The 17738-nt window shown below is 37.1% G+C and overlaps 1 protein-coding gene across 4 annotated transcripts in view; it reads right to left on the bottom strand.

The window, feature by feature from the left end:
• ATP11B (ATPase phospholipid transporting 11B (putative)) overlaps positions 1 to 17738 on the bottom strand; it is a 76996-nt gene that overhangs the window by 10085 nt on the left and 49173 nt on the right. For 2 of the 4 annotated variants that reach the window (XM_080409132.1, XM_080409133.1), the window contains exons 26-29: positions 17670 to 17735; positions 17257 to 17360; positions 16458 to 16623; positions 4897 to 5030 (exon numbers count right to left, since the gene is read on the bottom strand). In XM_080409132.1, coding sequence (XP_080265258.1) covers positions 4897 to 5030; positions 16458 to 16623; positions 17257 to 17360; positions 17670 to 17735 — 470 coding nt within the window. Of the gene's footprint in view, positions 1 to 97; positions 1199 to 2864; positions 5031 to 16457; positions 16624 to 17256; positions 17361 to 17669; positions 17736 to 17738 lie in introns of those variants that run through there. The other 2 variants (XM_080409131.1, XM_080409130.1) reach the window with 2 other exon arrangements.

Below are 17738 nucleotides of genomic sequence, written 5' to 3'. Positions count from 1 at the left end.
AACCAACAGGCGAACATTGCTACCCAGCCCCAAACATGCAGACACGTTTATACTGGGACAACAGATGTACCTGCAAGACGTACCATTCAAAGCTCCGTCTGTGCAATTTGCTTTTATTGGCATACTTAGGTATCAAAACATTGCCATCAATGCCTCGGATCCTTCAGATATATGAAGATAATTAAGCATTAATTGTATCTCCAAAGTACAACATGACCAAATATAAATACATGAAAAAGTAAAACATGCAAAAATTCCCCACCTTTGAAAGGATTAATAATTAAAAAAAAAATTTATGCTAGTGAGACTTCCATACAATGCACCGATTCTTACACATTTTTCCATGTCAGAATCAAGAGCTGTTAACAAAACATGCAGGGCATAATAAGAGATGACTGGCTTCTAAATTATAATTTAAGAGAACCGTGAACCGTTATATCCCTTATTATTATATTAGCAAATTATTAATTTGCTAAAGTTAGCAGCGTTTTTCAAAGTAATGACTAACATATTGCCACTCAAATACTAGCATAAATATTTGAATTGTATTTAACTCTCAAAAATTACTAAACTGACTGCTTATAGAATACAGTAACCGTCCATGGAAATAAGAAAACGGATTTGCAAACTGCTAAGACTGTATCTGTAAGAGACAGCTGCAAATTAATGTGTGTATTTAAAGTGAAGGGTCATCATGAAAAATGCAACTTTAAAAAAATTTCATTGTGCAAATTCAGTTCTATTGGATCACCTGAAATTGGGAGGAAAAAGATTTTTCTCACTGTCATACAGTGATGTCTCAAGTATCAAATCCAAGATTCCAATCTGCTCATATGGTATCAAAAAAAGATTAAATGGTCAGAGGTAAAAGCGGTCCTTAAAAAAAAAAAAAAATTAGCAATTTGTAGATATAATTAGAAAAAAAAAATACTGGAAGCGATTACTCTCCGGGTGACTTACGCTAGGCCACAAGACAAACAAGACAAGCCACAGTTTGTATTTAGAAGTCATGCTAGTCTTTTCTAGGGCAGGGACGTAACACTGAACTTGCTTCAGAGCCTACTACAGGTGTCTGAACACCACATGGCTTTCACAAGGCATTTACAAATGTCCCTGTTAACAAGTGGGTGAGTCCATTGTGGAGAGAGTCAAGATGCTTCTGTCGTTGGCATAGAAGGGATCCGATGAACTCCATGATCTAAAGTAACAATAAAAGAAAAGTTTGGCTGACTGGGGACTTATAATCTAAGAGGTGAGGAGAAAAATCTATGATAAGTGTGTTATGAGATTAGAGAAATAAAACTCTTTAAAAGATTAATCTATTACTTTCATGTAGGCACCTGCAGTTCATTCAAACCTTTGAAAATACACTGGAATTAATCATGCCACCTATGTAATTAACAATTCTACATTTACCTTTCTAGCAAAGTTTACTCCAAGCTACAGCTATTTTCATTACTATGAACTAAAATGACCAGAGGTTTTACAACTAAGTTTTAATATTGCGCCTCAAGGAAAACCTGCACGTTGCAGGCACAAGCCGAGGTGCTGCGAGTGCTACAGCCCGAGGCCGTCCCCTAACACCTCAGGGCACGCACAGCCCGCCGCGGGAACTGTGTGCTGCTGCTCCCACGCTACCTAAAGCTGTGGGCAGGCAAAACTCACCTACCACCACGAATCTATTTCATCCCTTACCGTTAAATTTAAGTTAAAACTTAAGGCATCAGGAAAACTACCTAACGGGTTACAGCTTTCGATTCAGACGGGATCTCGCAACGTCTTCTCTCTTAAGGACAAAAAGACGTACTGTTCCGGGCGGAACGTTATTACAGGGCTGTATGCGAAAAGCTGAAAAAATAGAAGGTCGGAAAGCAGGACATCAAAATGTAACAAACCTATCCTCCAAATCTGCCTCTGTCAGAAATCTGCTGTTTCTTTAGAACTTTTACATGCAGTGCCTCGACACCAGTACCACTAACGGGAGATCGGAACAATTCAGTAATGAATCCTACTGTACAAGAAATGTATGTGATCCAGCATTCGTAGTATTTTAGTGACTGACAAGTTGACGGACAATTTAATGGAACAGACAGACAAAAATGCATTTTATCTTACCACACCACACATTTTATATTCTAACTGGTCAACGAAGCTATAGAAAATACTTCTTGAATATAGTTTACAAGCAGTGAACTAAGTATAAGAGACAGTATCCCTGTGGCCCACTACTCCAAGCATTTGTACAACTTTTGATTCATTGCAGTTTCTATCAAAATTTGATACCGCGTTTGATTTCATGTTCAGTTATCATATTTGACAGAATATCAGGAGCACAGAATACAACAGAAGCTAGCTTCAGCAACACTATTTAAAATAGTGCTCTTCATTCCACAGCACTCTCATAGACAACTTATTTATCAACGTTACTTCAACAAAAATAATCTGCAGCTACTTCTTGGTTGAATAAGAAGCTATTTTATACAGCCCAAGTACTCAAAAGACCACCCCTGTTTGGCACTGCACAATCCTCTGAAGATTTAAGTAAAAATCAAAGCAGTTCAAGCTCGTGAATAAAAGGCTAAATAATTTTACAAGCATTTTTAAATCACCAAATGGATTTCTTAACTGTACCTTCAGCATTTCACAACTTGTAACTGCCTCAGGATTTAGTACATTAAAAAATAAACACAGACTTTAATACATATATCTATATAAAAATATATATATAAAACCAGGAAAGCATAGGGGAAAAAATAGTCTTAGTACCTTGACTTTTAGACTTAAGTTTTAAGTGTCTGCTGAGTGGAAGGAACTGAAGTCACTGAAGAAAGCAAGTAAGACTGAGATTTTTTTAAAAAAAGAGGAAAAAAAAAAAGGAAAAAAAAGGATTTTCTAGTTGTACTGTGCATAAATGTAAGTGAAACTAGAAGATGGTTTCACAGTAGTTTCAACCAGAGACAGAAGCAAAACCTACAGAACTTCAAGCCCGTAGTTTAGCACCATCATAGTTTAGCATGTTCATTAAACACAATGCTGACTTCTGTGTTCTAACAATTCTAAAACTATTCAGCTAGATGGAACTTCATCTGAAAACTACATGAGGTAAGCAGACAAGAAACCTGAGAAAAAGCAGTCTTCAAAAAGTATTTAATATTCTGTCAAATATGAGTTACTTCAACAAATATTTGTAAGTTCTTAAAAGAAAGAAAAACTGAGTAGAGAAGAGGAAATTGTAAAAATGTAAATGCATTGCAGAAAAATAAACAACAGAATACCTACCTTGTAAGACTACACGTTACTAAAGCAAATGTTAACTAAAAATCTGCCCTAATTAGATAACAATAAGAAAAAAAAGTAGCGTGAGAAGTTCTTCATTTGGAAAGCACAGTTTTACAGAGAAGTGGAAAAAAAGCCCAAAAAACTTAAGAGCAACTGCTACCAAAATGTTGATTTTTAGACCAATCAAATGCTCACCTTGTAGATTAAAAATTCTATTAAATTGTTTATTTTATATATCATGCCTGCTTTCTATACAGCAAAAGTTTGAATTAAAAATGTACTTAATCATAACAGTTCATTTTTCATATGGAATGAAACATTTTGCATAATCATACCCTAGATTTGCAGAAACGTTGAATAAATTTCATAAGCAAGCCAGAAGAGAGAAACCGACTGAAACCACAGACACTGTATTCAACACAAGAGTTCAAACCAGAGGTGTACTACATACCAAGGAAATACCTAAAGGCAGAATCAGAACTGACAAAGCTTGTCAGTGAAAATTACCCACACACGATTTTATACCGAATGAATGATACCACCACTTTTAACCAAAAGAGACAAAGTTGTTCAAATACAAAATGAATTTCCTTGAAAAATGTGTGAAGTGCAACTTTTTCAGGTTTGCCTTTTGACTAATGAAGGACCAAGATACCATTCAGGGACTGAGAGATTACGATGTACAAAAGACTTTTTATTTCGACCCCCAAATATTTCCAAGTTTGTTAGCTATCCTTCTTTATCTGGAAATGGGGAGATGGCACACTAGCAGATTTAGTACGAGCTTTTCTTACGGTTATGCTGACGGCAAGAGCAGTATTGCTCCTTAGATGTATTTGTTTACTTTAATGGGATTTTATCCCATTGAAGTTTGTTTCACATGTGGTTTGTGAAGGAAAAAGATTTATTTAGCACATACTCTGGAATGGCACACATGATTTTGACAATACCTTCTAGAACCCAAAAAAACATTTAAAATCCTTAGAACCTGAAGGCTCTGTTCTGTCAATCACTCCGATTTTAGAAATAGATTATAAAAGTTATACTACAAAAATATTTCATCTTCATATCAATCAATGGCTGAAAGATTCAAAGACTCTCCTTCTAATAATGAAGTTATATTTCGGGGGGGAGCGTGAGCCTTTTGTATATCTTCAGGAGTAATGCAAGCTCCAAGGTAAATATTTGGAGGTTGTACATCAAGAGCCAAAGGGAAGTCTTGCGACTTTACAAACAACTCCTGATTCATCAAGGCAAAGAAATAATCGTAAAGAGGAGAACAAAACCAGCAGCAAGGCTTGATTTTTCCAAAGAGAAGAATGTACAAATCAAGAGAAATTATGATAGATAGAACACAAGAACTTGTAGTAAGCCAAACTAAACAACAGAAATCTTTTGAAAACTGTTTCCCCCCCTCCCCATTCCAAAAGAAAGCACTCAAAAAGAAACAAGAAACTAATTTTTTAGGATGAGAAAAGTACAATAAAGAGTTGCATTTCCTACTTAAATAAGCAAAACCTGCAGCTGGTTTGCTAGACATCTATTGCTGCAGGTTCATCAGGTTCCAGTTTATAGGAGAATCGTCTGCAGCAAAGGCTATTGAGAGAAATGCCACACCTGTTGACCCGGGTTGGACTACATCTTCCCATCAGTCGTTCCAGCATTCTTCTAACAGATGTGCATGCTGTTTCCCCATCTGAGAAGCAGCACATGGAGTCCAAGCAGTTGATACCTGAACCTGCCTCAGTAAGCTGGAAGGAAAAGAAAAAAAAAATTAAAATTAGTACTCAGATTTTAGCAATGAGATGTTATCAGAAAGCACTTAGGAAAAGCAGGTTTTCTAAAAGTCAAGAGTGTTGATTATTTTTCAATTTTATAGAATTACAATGATGAATAACATTACCATTTCCCTTCCTGAAGTCTATCTATACTAAAATCTACCCAATGGTTGAATGCAGCCTTGGTGAGGGTATGGAAAATGTTTAGCACCGTCTCTGCTTAATGTTGGAAATAAACTGGTCAGCAATTCTCTGTTACAGCTATAGTGCATCTGTGGAGCAGCACATCACAGTTTGAGCTGTGACGCCTTGATTAACCTCAGCAAAGGTGTAATTTATACAAGCCACAGGCCTGTCCTATTTTAAGGGAAATTATCAAGAGAAAGTTTCAGACCAGGGCAGCTGAATACAGTGCAGCTACCTGACTGTAAATAATAATTTTTCCTCAAGAAATGTAGAGCACAACTTCCTATAATAATTTATGTTATTTCACTACCATAGATACCCTTGGCCTGCTAAGGAACAAAAGCACATTCCTGATTTGCGGATATCCTTTCTCTAAATGCAAACAAGACTGATGTTAGAAAGGTTCAGTCATGTTCATGCCAGCATGAAGAGTAATTCGACATTAGCATAATAAACTTTCTATTGTTCATTCTTTGTAGGTGAGAAAGACCCAGACAAAATGAAAGCAGTAATACACAGGTGTATGGGTTCACGTTACGTGCCATCTATCAGTGCGCTCCCCTTATTTTTGCACACTAGTCAACCACAGCATAACTACAATCTGACTAAAAACTAGTACTGCTGGAAAGAGAACATCCAAAACCGATTTCCACATCCTTCCCAAAAGGAAATAAAAACGTGGAGTGTGGGGATGCTTTTTAATTTAATTTGAAACTTCCCACGAGAGCAACCTTTCAAACAAATGCTGAACACACAGGATAGATTTAAACATCCGTTATCCTCATTTCACTCTTGGACACCAGTGAATGAAGAAATCTGGGAGAAGGCATCTTTGTCTATGATAGGACACAGCTCACTTCAGAGCTTCTCCCAGTTTTTCCCTGTGTGACCAAGACTTTGGTTTCCAATCCCAGTTTCTCTCATGCCACCCACACTTGCCCAACATCACAAGGAAAGCAAAGAAATTCAGTTTCCTATGGGAATGGTTTACTATGAGTGGACACATTCCTTCCTAATCCCCCCACAGGCAACCGGACAGACTACAGCTTCGTAACAGAACAACTCCAATCCCAAAAGAAGAGGCAGCTAACAGAAACAAGAAGTGTTTGGAAATCCAAGAGAACAACCCCAACTGGTAGGAGAAGGGGGGAGCACATGCGCAGAACTGGTGTTTCCATGCGTCTTTTCCTAAGCCTGCCCATTCCTCAGCTCTGCTCTGCATTCCCCATGGTCCCTCCAGATCCTCCCAAGACACTGCTTCATATGATGCTTACAGTACTTATACCTAGGAGGCCATGAATGAGTACAGGCAGATTGCACACTTCTGACTAACCCGCACTCATCTGGGAGGTCTTTTGGACACAAAATTAACATCTACTAATGACCTGAGGGACAGGAGCAGAAGCATTGCAACTGACAGGTCTAAAAGCGGCTCTGGTTAAAACCAAAACAAACGACACACCTCAACAGCGCTTGAGTCCCTGAACGCCCTAGTTTGATGACCATATGGTCACAACTGTACTGTCACAGGAGACACCAAGATGAGGAACAGCACAATTCGCAGCACTGCAGTACTAGGGAACAGGACCTTCACAGCCACTTCATACTGCGCTCACAGTGTATCAGACAAGAAATGACACAGAGCAGAAGGAATTCCTGTTAGGAGGTCAGAAAGCACACTCCCTGCTGCACATGCAGTGATCTTCACAGTTGCGTTCACAGCCACACAGAACAAACTCTCAACATTCCTACACCTAGGATTTCAAAAGGAGTATTTAGTCCATCCATTTTCTTGAAGCAGACCAAGCAATACCTTTAAAGTTACTGTAAAAGGTCCTATTACAGTGGTTGTATGTGGGATCGCATGGACCAGGGGGATCTGCCGACCCAACAATCTTAGATATTATTCAAAGACGGGTAGGCAGAGGAATCAAGAGTAACCCAAACTGCTTTCCAAGGAATGAACCCTCAGCTCTGGATATTGGAGCACTGGTGTCTCTTCTTCATTAGAATCTCCTTTGTTCTTCTCAAGTTAGATACTCACAAAAAGCTAGGATCATGCTTGAACCACAATTTATGGAAGAGTCAATTATTACCCTTTTAAAAAAAAACCAGCAAATGTGACCTTACATAAGCCTGGAAACAACATTTGTATTTTATCAAACTCATGGTTAAGCGTAAAGTAATACTGGGAGAACGTCAAGGACAACATAAAAATAAATTCAGTTTTATATGTAGATACATTGTGTATCACTGCCTGGTGAGCATGGATTTTTACATTTATATCCACTACCTGGAAGGAAGGAAGATACTTTTATTATGCTAAAGAGTCCTTTCTCTCACTTTTATCTCTGTGGCAGACAATTACAATCATAGCTTTATATCAAAGTAAAACCTGGCATGGTAAAGCAGTAGAGCATAATGGTCTCTGAAGACCTGCAACAAACCCTCAGGAAACAAAAGGCAGGAGAGACAATGATTTAAAAAAAATTAATAAATAGAGAGAAATATCTGATAGTATTGGTATTTGGGCTGCAAATAAAGTAACACATTTTCAGAAGGTAAGATCTGGATCACAATAAACGTAATACTTTATATGATAATGGCCCATTTCATGTAATAAATCAAAAAGCAACTGAAGTGCAGAATTAAAGAATGATTCAGCTTGATAAGAAAAAATGGAACCCATACATATGATGCAAATTTTCTAGTAGATACCAAAAATATGGGTATTTTTGAGATGACTCCATGACTGTCTATATGATATATATAAATATATGTATACACACACATTAGGGTAGAGTGGGAGTACTACCTAGTGAACGTAAGAACTGTCGGGTAGGCTAGATGGATCTAGCAGTTGCCTATTGTCCTCCCCTCTGTGCCTGCTTTCAGCAAAGTCACATGCTGAGCTGACTGAACCCTTATCTTCTTCCATCTAGAAGGACAGAAAAGCAACAAATCTTATAAAGCACCATGCTTGCATTGCTTTAAAACAATTACCATTTTTAAATGAACTTTCATTTTACAGATCTGTTCTTGAGAGAACAATGCATATTTACAAAGTAAAGAAGCAATTTTTTCAAATTAATCAGTGGATCAAACATGGTTTATCAGTGCACAAGTATCAGAAGTGTTCGGTCTTTTTGCGCACCACAGACTACAAAAGGGGAAAACGATCATTTCAGTTTGCTTGTCCTATTACAGGGTATTCTATATGCCACAAGACAGACATTTCAAGTAAACATTTAATCAGACTGAAATATACAGCTGGGTGGGACTTTGTTAAATAGAAAATGTATTTAATCTTGTACATCAAGTTAAAGAGCACCACAGCATATTCTCCTGAGCCCAGGTCCTAGCTGTCAATGCGTCTGATGCCACAGAGACATTTCAGAAAATATATATGAGATGGTTACTATTCTACATTTAAATTAAAACTTGCTCCCTACTATAAAGCTCACTTTCTTTAACCCTTAATATACCGTATGCCAAAACCCCAAACAATTTGATTTAGAAATAAAAAAAAAAAAAAGGAGAGAGAATGTTGGCATCTAACAACTTCACTGGCAGTTACGTTTTCAAGTCGTCTACTTTTTGTACTCTTCACCTCTTTTAATCAAATAAACCCACAACTGCCAAATTGTTTTTGTTATTTCAAAGCCATTAAGGCAAAAGTATCTTCAGGTAAGTAAGTACGTGCACTTTTGTGACAGAACATAAATATGAAATACTCTATTCTCCTCTCATTTATTCCCTCTTCCTGCAATAGATTCTACGGATTAGCTATGCTAATGCAATATACAAACCTGTAAAGGAAGAAATTTCCCTTGTTCAAGGTTTAGTATATTAGGCTGTTCTGGTATACTTCACTAGTGTGAACGCATGTTTGCACTTGACTAATCTTTTTGGAAATTGTATGTTAATTACAGAAAACATATGCTGTAAAAGGAACAGAAACCTGTCTGTTCTCAGCTTCTACACAGCTGGTCTGGATCAGATATGAAAGCTCTTAGGAGGGGAATTCTATGAAACAGTAACTACAGGAAAAAATTCAGACAAGTAACGAAGGCCGTAAAGCCAGGACTAGGAGTCTGGAGTTCTGGAGACAGCTAAAGAAAGCAGATCTGTTCAGAGATGAAGGGAAAACAAGGCAACAACAGTCCTACGGGCCTGCAGATGGGGAAAGCACGGGGTCTCGGCTGTGCTATGGCAAATGCTACAGTATGAGAGTCCCAGATACAATGTTAGGCACTGGCAGCCTTCCCTGTAAATAAAAACTTGTGTTTTACATTTCCCTAGTATTATGTACAGTCATAACACACTGTCCAAGGGTAAAACCTCTATAAACAGTTAATGCCATCAGTTAGTAGAATTAAAACATCTATCTGAGCAACACTTCTCACACATGTTTTGTGACAGTTCCTATAAAGCACAGAGACACATATACATACATACACACACAAAACTTTGTTTACAAAGAAAAAACTGAAGTGAGATACAATGGGGCTGAGATACAATGGGGCCCAGTTAGTACCCTAAAATGCACATTTCACATGTTCCAAGAACAGGAGAGATGGCTACAGAGGGAAGTAGTAGTATTCAGTCAGTCCCCAGATAAGCATAAAGCCTGCACCTGACCTCTGCTGCCTGATTCCTCATCATCCCAAGTTACAAGAGTGACAGTAAAGTTCAGAGGCGAGAGTTTAACAGGCACACACAAGACTGCATTTCTGACCTAAAGGAATGACATGGACACTTAAAAGACCCACCTCAAAACTCTTAACTATATATCACAAACGTACTTTATATAAACTTGAACATTTTTGCACCCTGTGAAGCCTATAGACATAACAATTTACTGTAACATCATATTTGTCTTTTAATTCACATTCACAAAGGTATTTTTTTGTATATCAACAGAACGGTAAGCACATTTGCAACACGAGACATAACTCGGTTTAACCTGGTGATACACTTCTTTTAAGGGTTTTAATATATATTTAATAAACTACAAAAAACTGCCAGCGTTGTTCATCAATGCACGTGCATTCTGCAGTCACAAGGGACGCAGCTACTGGGTGGGCATGTACAAAAGGCGTGACAGAATTAGCTGCTTCCATCTACATTCACCATGCAGCTCTTTTGTTTCATGTTCTTAAGAGTTCTCCTTGCTTTCTCTGCTCTATGCTTTTGCAGAACAGCTGCCCTGACCACCACAGAAACTAACCCATGGTCTTCACTCCAAATTCTTTGTTATTTAGTATAGTGAAGTGAGTAGTTTCCATCTGCAAACTTATTTTCCTTTTTATTGTTTTAGGTAAGCATCCATAGGATAGCTTCCCAACTTTGTTCAAATGAAGAACTAGAGAAACCAAAGTCCTTGTTTCTTTCTTGTTGCACTTTACAACTTCAACTGCACAGTGTAAGGCACTCCGTGCTTTTATTTCAGGTACCTTACTATTAGATATTCAAGCGTAAAAGTTCTGACATACAAGAGAATTGGATTTGCATAATCATTTGTTACTCAGACAAAATAACTTTCCCATTTTTCCAACCCTTTCCCTAAGTGTAATATGAAGAAAATCCCCTCAAAGTTAGCAAGTGTTCTCCTGTTTTTAGTATTTTAGTAACTACAGCGCTACATTCCTAGACAGCTTTATTCTTCTTTCACCCTCCAGTTGCATAACCCTTAAAATGTGTTCAGTTTTGGAAAGTTTAACGGAATCTTTTGTAATGAAATCTTTGGTGTAGACATCATGCACCATGTAATTCACTTTAATAATGCAGTGAGAAAACAGAGATTTACTGGAAACGTATTTATCCAGAGTTTTAAAAATGTAACTTATTTACATGGCACGGATAAACCAAGAATTTTAAAAGCTAACTTGTACAAGCTTTTCCACAGGAAACTCTGCAATGTTGCTAAGTTTACTAAAATTCAAGAGGTATATTGCAGTTTGCCTGTTTTTAAGCTAGTAAGCACTGAATTTAAAAACCAAACAAACCAAAATCATCCCACCGCTACCTCCCTGGGATGCTTGGAAATCTAAGATGGTTATGTTTCACACTGGGACAACTAACAGCTAAACATAACAGCCATTTCAAGTTTTGCCTTGCAAAGGCATAGCATGCTCCCAGAGGAAATACAAAGCTTTTTCTCCACCCACCCCTCTCTTAAAAGGACTTGTATCATCCATTTCAATTAACCACTTAACTTTCTGCTAATAGTTGACAATGTCAGCTTCCTGTCTCCCACTTTTCCTCAGTTAAACAAACAGCAATTAAGCCCCCAAAATACAGTTAGTTGGTTCTGCTAGCACCTATTTGCATGTATTTAAACAACAGTCACCTAAAAAAAAAATATTTGAAAGTAATCAGGTCATTGCATTAAATTCTTGTTACAAAATACAGCAATAGATAACGGTGGGATAAAACATCAAACAGGTTGAGACATCATTGATGCATAAGAATGTTTTCGTCTTACAAAAGAGAATCAGCATTTGAAAGGATTTCACGTACTGAATTTAACGCATTTGAAGAGTTTCAGAATCATAATGGTTCACCTATCACAGACACATGTATGCTTTGCTATTTTTTTTGAACAATTTTCTAGGACTTTGTAGCCAAATGCCTTTAGGAATATGTAACTATACACATTGAAAACAAACAACACTCAGTTTATAGATGCACAGAACAAACACAAAAAGCCTTAGCCGCACAACTGTATGTACAACCCAAACTTAAAAGCATTTTCTGCGCTTTCAACACATGTGAAAGCAAATTAAAATGGGCAAACAACTTGCAAGAAATCGCTGCCTGAAAGACATGGACCTTCCTGTCACAGCCTCATGGAGCTGAAATTATCCAACATGCAAACAGCACTGTTATTTTGATCATAAAGAAATGAAAAGCATTATAATCATGCTAGAAACTGTGATTATTTAACAATGGATGCAAGAAGAGGTCAATCTGTATTCTGAAAGTTGAGCATCATGCTAGGGATGTTTTTTCCTAAAAAAAGCACGTCCAATACATGCTACTTAGGAGAAGCATTTGGCTCAAAAACACAGAGCAAAGCCAAGAAATAACCAAACTGAATATATCTGCACTAGAGGTATTGCCCTCTCAACCCACTAACATTCATGCCTCTTCCCATCTCTCTCAGCACTGGTTAGTTCACCTTCAGCATGCATAAGAGTTGATGAGGAACTGTCCCTCCTACTCTACCTAATTTTGCTCAGCTGATTCCTTGCCCTGGACAATGGCTGCAGTGCGATGAACTCGTCACTTAAAGCAACTCTGTTGGAGTACATCTACAATTGGACAGAGAAGGGATGGAACATACATGTCAGTAAGTAGCAGCAGTAATTTTCTAAGAGAAAGACACAGGACAAGACATTGTTTTTTAAGTGGAATACACACCATATACAGAACACAAGCCTGGTACCTTCAGGGCAGCTCCTGGGATCATCACGGCCAGCTACTGTTTGGTAGGACCATTCTTACGTGTACCTTAACTTTCACACTGAGAAAAGAGGCCTACACACTTTTACATCTATGCTTCACCAGTCATCTTTATTCAGTATTACCTTCTCCCCTCAATAGTGCTGTTTTACCCCAAAATTTTTTTTTACCCAAAAATTTACATTTTGATTCAGATTACATTACTGTCCACTTCCTCCCATACGATTCTGTAACAGGCCTGAAGTCAGAAATGACCCAGAAGCTACTGCAGGGCAACGAACCTAAGTCAAACACAACAGAATGCATTTTCTTCAAGGCCAGCAAAAAAAATCTTGGAACACACACACACAAATTACACACATACACCTTAAGTGCATTAAGAAAGGTAAAGTTAAGCAAATTCATCCCTTTATAAGACTCAACTCATACTTGTCTGTCAAATTATTCATATACTGACTTCCCAAAATGGAACAGAGGGGATTTTTAAGTTGTTGTGACACAACAATATTTATATTTTAAAGTTTATTAGCAGAATTTCTTAAGTGTTTCTCTCTCATACCAGTTAAATTTCTTTGCTATCTCATGAATAAATTAGCTACATGTTACATCTAACTGAGAGACAGATTGACTGTTGATGCTATAACCTTACACCGAATAAGAGATATAAACTCAAGTTCCTTATATACTGAGTGAGGTAGAAGCCTACACACACAATGAATTCAGAGCACTAAGTTGGGCTACTTGCACAACTTGTGTGCTCTTAAGTTTCTGAAAAATTAAAACAATGCAAGCAAACATTTTCAGTTGAGAAACCTGTGTTTTGCCCACTGCTCCTGGGAATATTTCAGAATTTAAATGATGGTGGACAGAAACAAACAACCTAACTAACTCTGATTTAAAAATCACTGACCGGTTCACGTAACAATTTATCTTGACTTGATAAAAACTTGGTAACTGTAAACTAAGGTTCTTCTTTCCTCCAATAGGCAAATACACTAATTTAGTCCTACAATTAAAAATAAATTAAAAGATTAATTATACAGAGGGTGTACCTACACTACAAGAAATGCATTTAGAAGGGCACATACAAAGTTTCACTCTTTCAATGACTTCCACAGAAAATTCCTTAGCATTTAGGACAAAGACATTCTCCAAACTCATTCTATCTGAAATTCAGAGTCCTTGCTCTGCTTTGCAACTGAAAGAAAAATATGTACTAGAATTTTTTTAAACAAATCTAATGAGATATAATAATGAAAGAAGCATTCTGTTACTTCTTGACAATAAATGTGGCAAGTTGGTCATCTGTTCATCTTCACTTATGTCTACTTTCTCAATCCAAGAGCAGCCGATGAAATTCATTGGAGCTGATTATCCCATTAAGAGTAAGAGTGGGAAAATCTCAACAGATTGAACCTCAAGAAAAGGAACAAAAGGGAGCTTTCTTTTTGCAAGTACATTTTTAACTATGATTTCACGACCAGACACAGAGAAACCACTGAATGGCTGCCGAAGCCTTTCTAGTCAAATCTGATTTTAGATACCTCGCCTTCGCAGTATCAGCAACTAAGTGTTTTCAGAAAAAAAGTGTTTTAGTAAACAAACCCTAATGCTGACACTGTCAAATGGTAAAGTATAATGGGAATAAGCGGGGCAGGGGGGCAGCTGACTAACAGATGCACAAAGCAAAAACCCCATGGCTATGAATCCAGCTATAGCCACAGGAAAGTTGTTAAAGACATTCATCAAGATTCCTTCTTAAAAATAAGAAGTCCAACTGTGTCCTTGAGGACACAACCATAACGGAAGCAAACTGAACACTGAAATTCTTTAAAATCGATTCAGAAAAGAAGAGAATGCAACAAGAAGCATACAGATTAAGCTAGGGAAAAATTATGCAGGCTTTTTTGTTTTTAATTCAAGCACTTTGGGAACATGAGAAACCTCAAAAACCATACCAATACACTGTGCCAAACAGAAACAGCTGATGTACAGGATGTACAGGAAGGAAGGAAAAGGGAACAGTTCAATAAATATTGCCACTAGTCTTTGAAGGAAAAACAAAAAAAGTATCATTGCCTAACTCTTCCTAAATCAAGACTCTTTAATCCCAAAAGTGCATTAACATTCAATCAAGAGGCTTATCAGGTCTAGTTGAACAGTCTTCTGAAAGCCATAGTTATTTACCTTGGCTTTTAGCTACTAAATTCCAAGACCAGAAAAAGCAGCTAATATTCCAGTTTTGAGAAGGGACTAATGGGGTATTTTGGCTAGCAATAGGTTTGTTGGCATGTTGATCCTAGCCAAATTACGAGAATGATTCACATGGATTTGTAACACACAAATTAGAAGGGTAGTGTAATTTCAGTAAATCAACATGCACTTACATCAAAGTAATTCCAAGCCTAGATGCTGAAGGTAACAGTACTGATGTAATGTAGTTAAGAGTTCTGTATGGCACATCGCTCAGTGTAATTTGGATTTCGCAACTGGGACACCACAAAATCATTATGGCACACAAATGCACTAAAACCTGCTAACAGGTGGCAGAACATAAATGCATACCGGGTATCTTTGTCAACTGGATTCTTAAATCACTTTCACTTTTTCTTGGCCCTATGCTACTTGACCTCTCATCAATGAACTGGAAGAAACCAACATAATCACTTGCAGATGAGAAAAAGATGCAGAAGATAAGAAGTTATGAACATATACTATTTTGTTAACTGAATACAGCTGGGGGATTCATTATTTCCATACTTGGTAATGATGAATGCTGTGCTGGAATACTGTGTTCACTGGTGAAATCCAAAATTCAAGATGAGATTGAGGAATGGTGAAGATTATAGGAGAAACACAAGAATGATCAAAAGACTGGAAAATAACCTTTTTGACAAGAGATGCAAGTCCACTCTACTTATCAGTAGAAAATTAACTTGATCACAAACCGTGACTAAAACAAACACCTGTTAATAGAAGGCTTTTCAGTTTAGCAGAAAAAGTATAAAAAGATAAAATGCTGAAAAATGAAACCAGAGACAGTAGCTATTAGAACAGTTGGGTGACTGTTGGATGACTTCTTCATAACTGTCACTAAAAAGAAGAAAACACTCCAACATAGATGAGACATTTACGTAAAAGACAGCCTAATTTCAACAGAGTGATTTCAAGGAGTTTTTGTAGCCTGTGTCAGGCAAAAGGGAGATTCTATTATCACAGCATATCTTTAGACCTCTTCTATGAATTTATGACAATGCCACATGGATCATTACCTTTAATTACATAATCAACAATCAAATACATAGCATATGATATAATCAAGAAATACTAATTAAGACAAGTCCTACTAGTTTTAAAAATTGTTTTCATCCCATTTTAAGAAATTTTCAGTGTCAATTAGTTGAAGACAGAGCTTCTAATACCTAGACAAAAGTGAGAACATTACCATCTTTAAAGCAGTACAAAAATGCGTAGTATGATACTCTCATACCATTGCAAGCTGAGATGCAAAAGACTGAGTGACCCCCTTATCAGTTAAATATAGTTTCCTTGTAAAATGGTGTCCTCATTTTTGTAATTTTAAATTAACAATTATGTTTTGAAATGAGAACACTTCTACGCATTAAACATGACAACAATGAAAGAGGATAATTAAATACCACAGGAAAGTATTTGGTTTACAAGACAGATTTCAGAAAAATCGTTCCTTAAACCATTATCAGGTTGGATACAAAAGCATAACATTACCTGAGCTTTTTCAGTACTTGTTGGTTGTAGATGTCTGTACAGCACTTTCTTCACAACATCAATAAACAAACAAGCAACTACTATGAGGATTATGGCAAACCAAGCAGAACCACTTGACAACAGTTGAACAAACACAAAGTACATGTCCTGGGTATGTAAAAATGGCCTGAAAAGTTAAAAGAAGTGGCAATTACTAAAAGGAACTTCTAGAAACAAAAGTACAGCACAGGCAGGCTCAAGTGTATCTTATTTTACATCACGCAGCAAGTCTCTTAGGATGCAGTTACAACTGCATGGTGTGCATGAAGTAGTCTGGCAATGTGTTGGACCTGACCCACGAAGAAACTCTGGGGAAGTCGGGTACCAATCTTTGGAGGGAAATGTTCTGTTTTGGTTTTAAATTGTGTTGCAGGAAATCAATCACTATTCTGTCCCTCCAAGGCCCCTTTGAATCACTTTACTGATGCAAACCCCAGCACCTTCATTTCTGTTGCAAACATTTACCTATTATACAGCATCTTAGGGAACATATCTACTTTTTAGAAGCAAAAATGCCTTTATAGTCACAGGCTGTCAGAGACAAGTAATGCCTGTCTTTGAGCATGGGACAGCTTAGTAGCATTGCTCAAAATTTCTAAAAGAACCACCAGAAGCAAGCAGCCACTCTATATTTAAAAATTTATTTTCCAACACCTGTCACAAAATTCAGAGGAAGACTGTAGAACATAGTACTTCAGTGTGTTTTCATAGCTTCATCTATCATATGTGCTATAGAAGGGGGGGGGAGGAAATCACTTACCAGATAATTCCCCCATAAAACAAGGAGAATATGAAATAAAATACAATGGATCCCCAAGTAACAAAATGGTTTATCCATGTCCAGAAGTGAGTTTCTAGTGCCATCTAAAACAAAGATAACTTCAATGAACTTCCTTTTTCCCCCCACTTCACGGAGACTTATAAATACCAGTCTGAACATACTTAAGAACTTCCATTAATTAATTCCAAGAATTAAGTACTAAATATTGTTGTAACACCCAAAAACTACAACGAAAAACTTTAACCACCATTGAAACCAAACACAAAAATCACTTACCTGGAATCCTCAAGAATCAATTACTTCTATACACCTTTTGAATCAATTTTAAATTATTGCTCTATTTCATATTTGCCTATATATTCAAACACAGAGTAGTAAGTTTAACATCATACCTTCATCGTAACAGTTATAACCATAACGGTGAAGACCAAAGTACCAAATGTCCAGTTTCCAAACATCTA

Source organism: Falco punctatus (assembly GCF_963210335.1).
Source record: "Falco punctatus genome assembly, chromosome: 13".
Classification (NCBI taxonomy): Eukaryota; Metazoa; Chordata; class Aves; order Falconiformes; family Falconidae; genus Falco; species Falco punctatus.
This window is presented reverse-complemented; position numbering and strand designations above follow the sequence as displayed.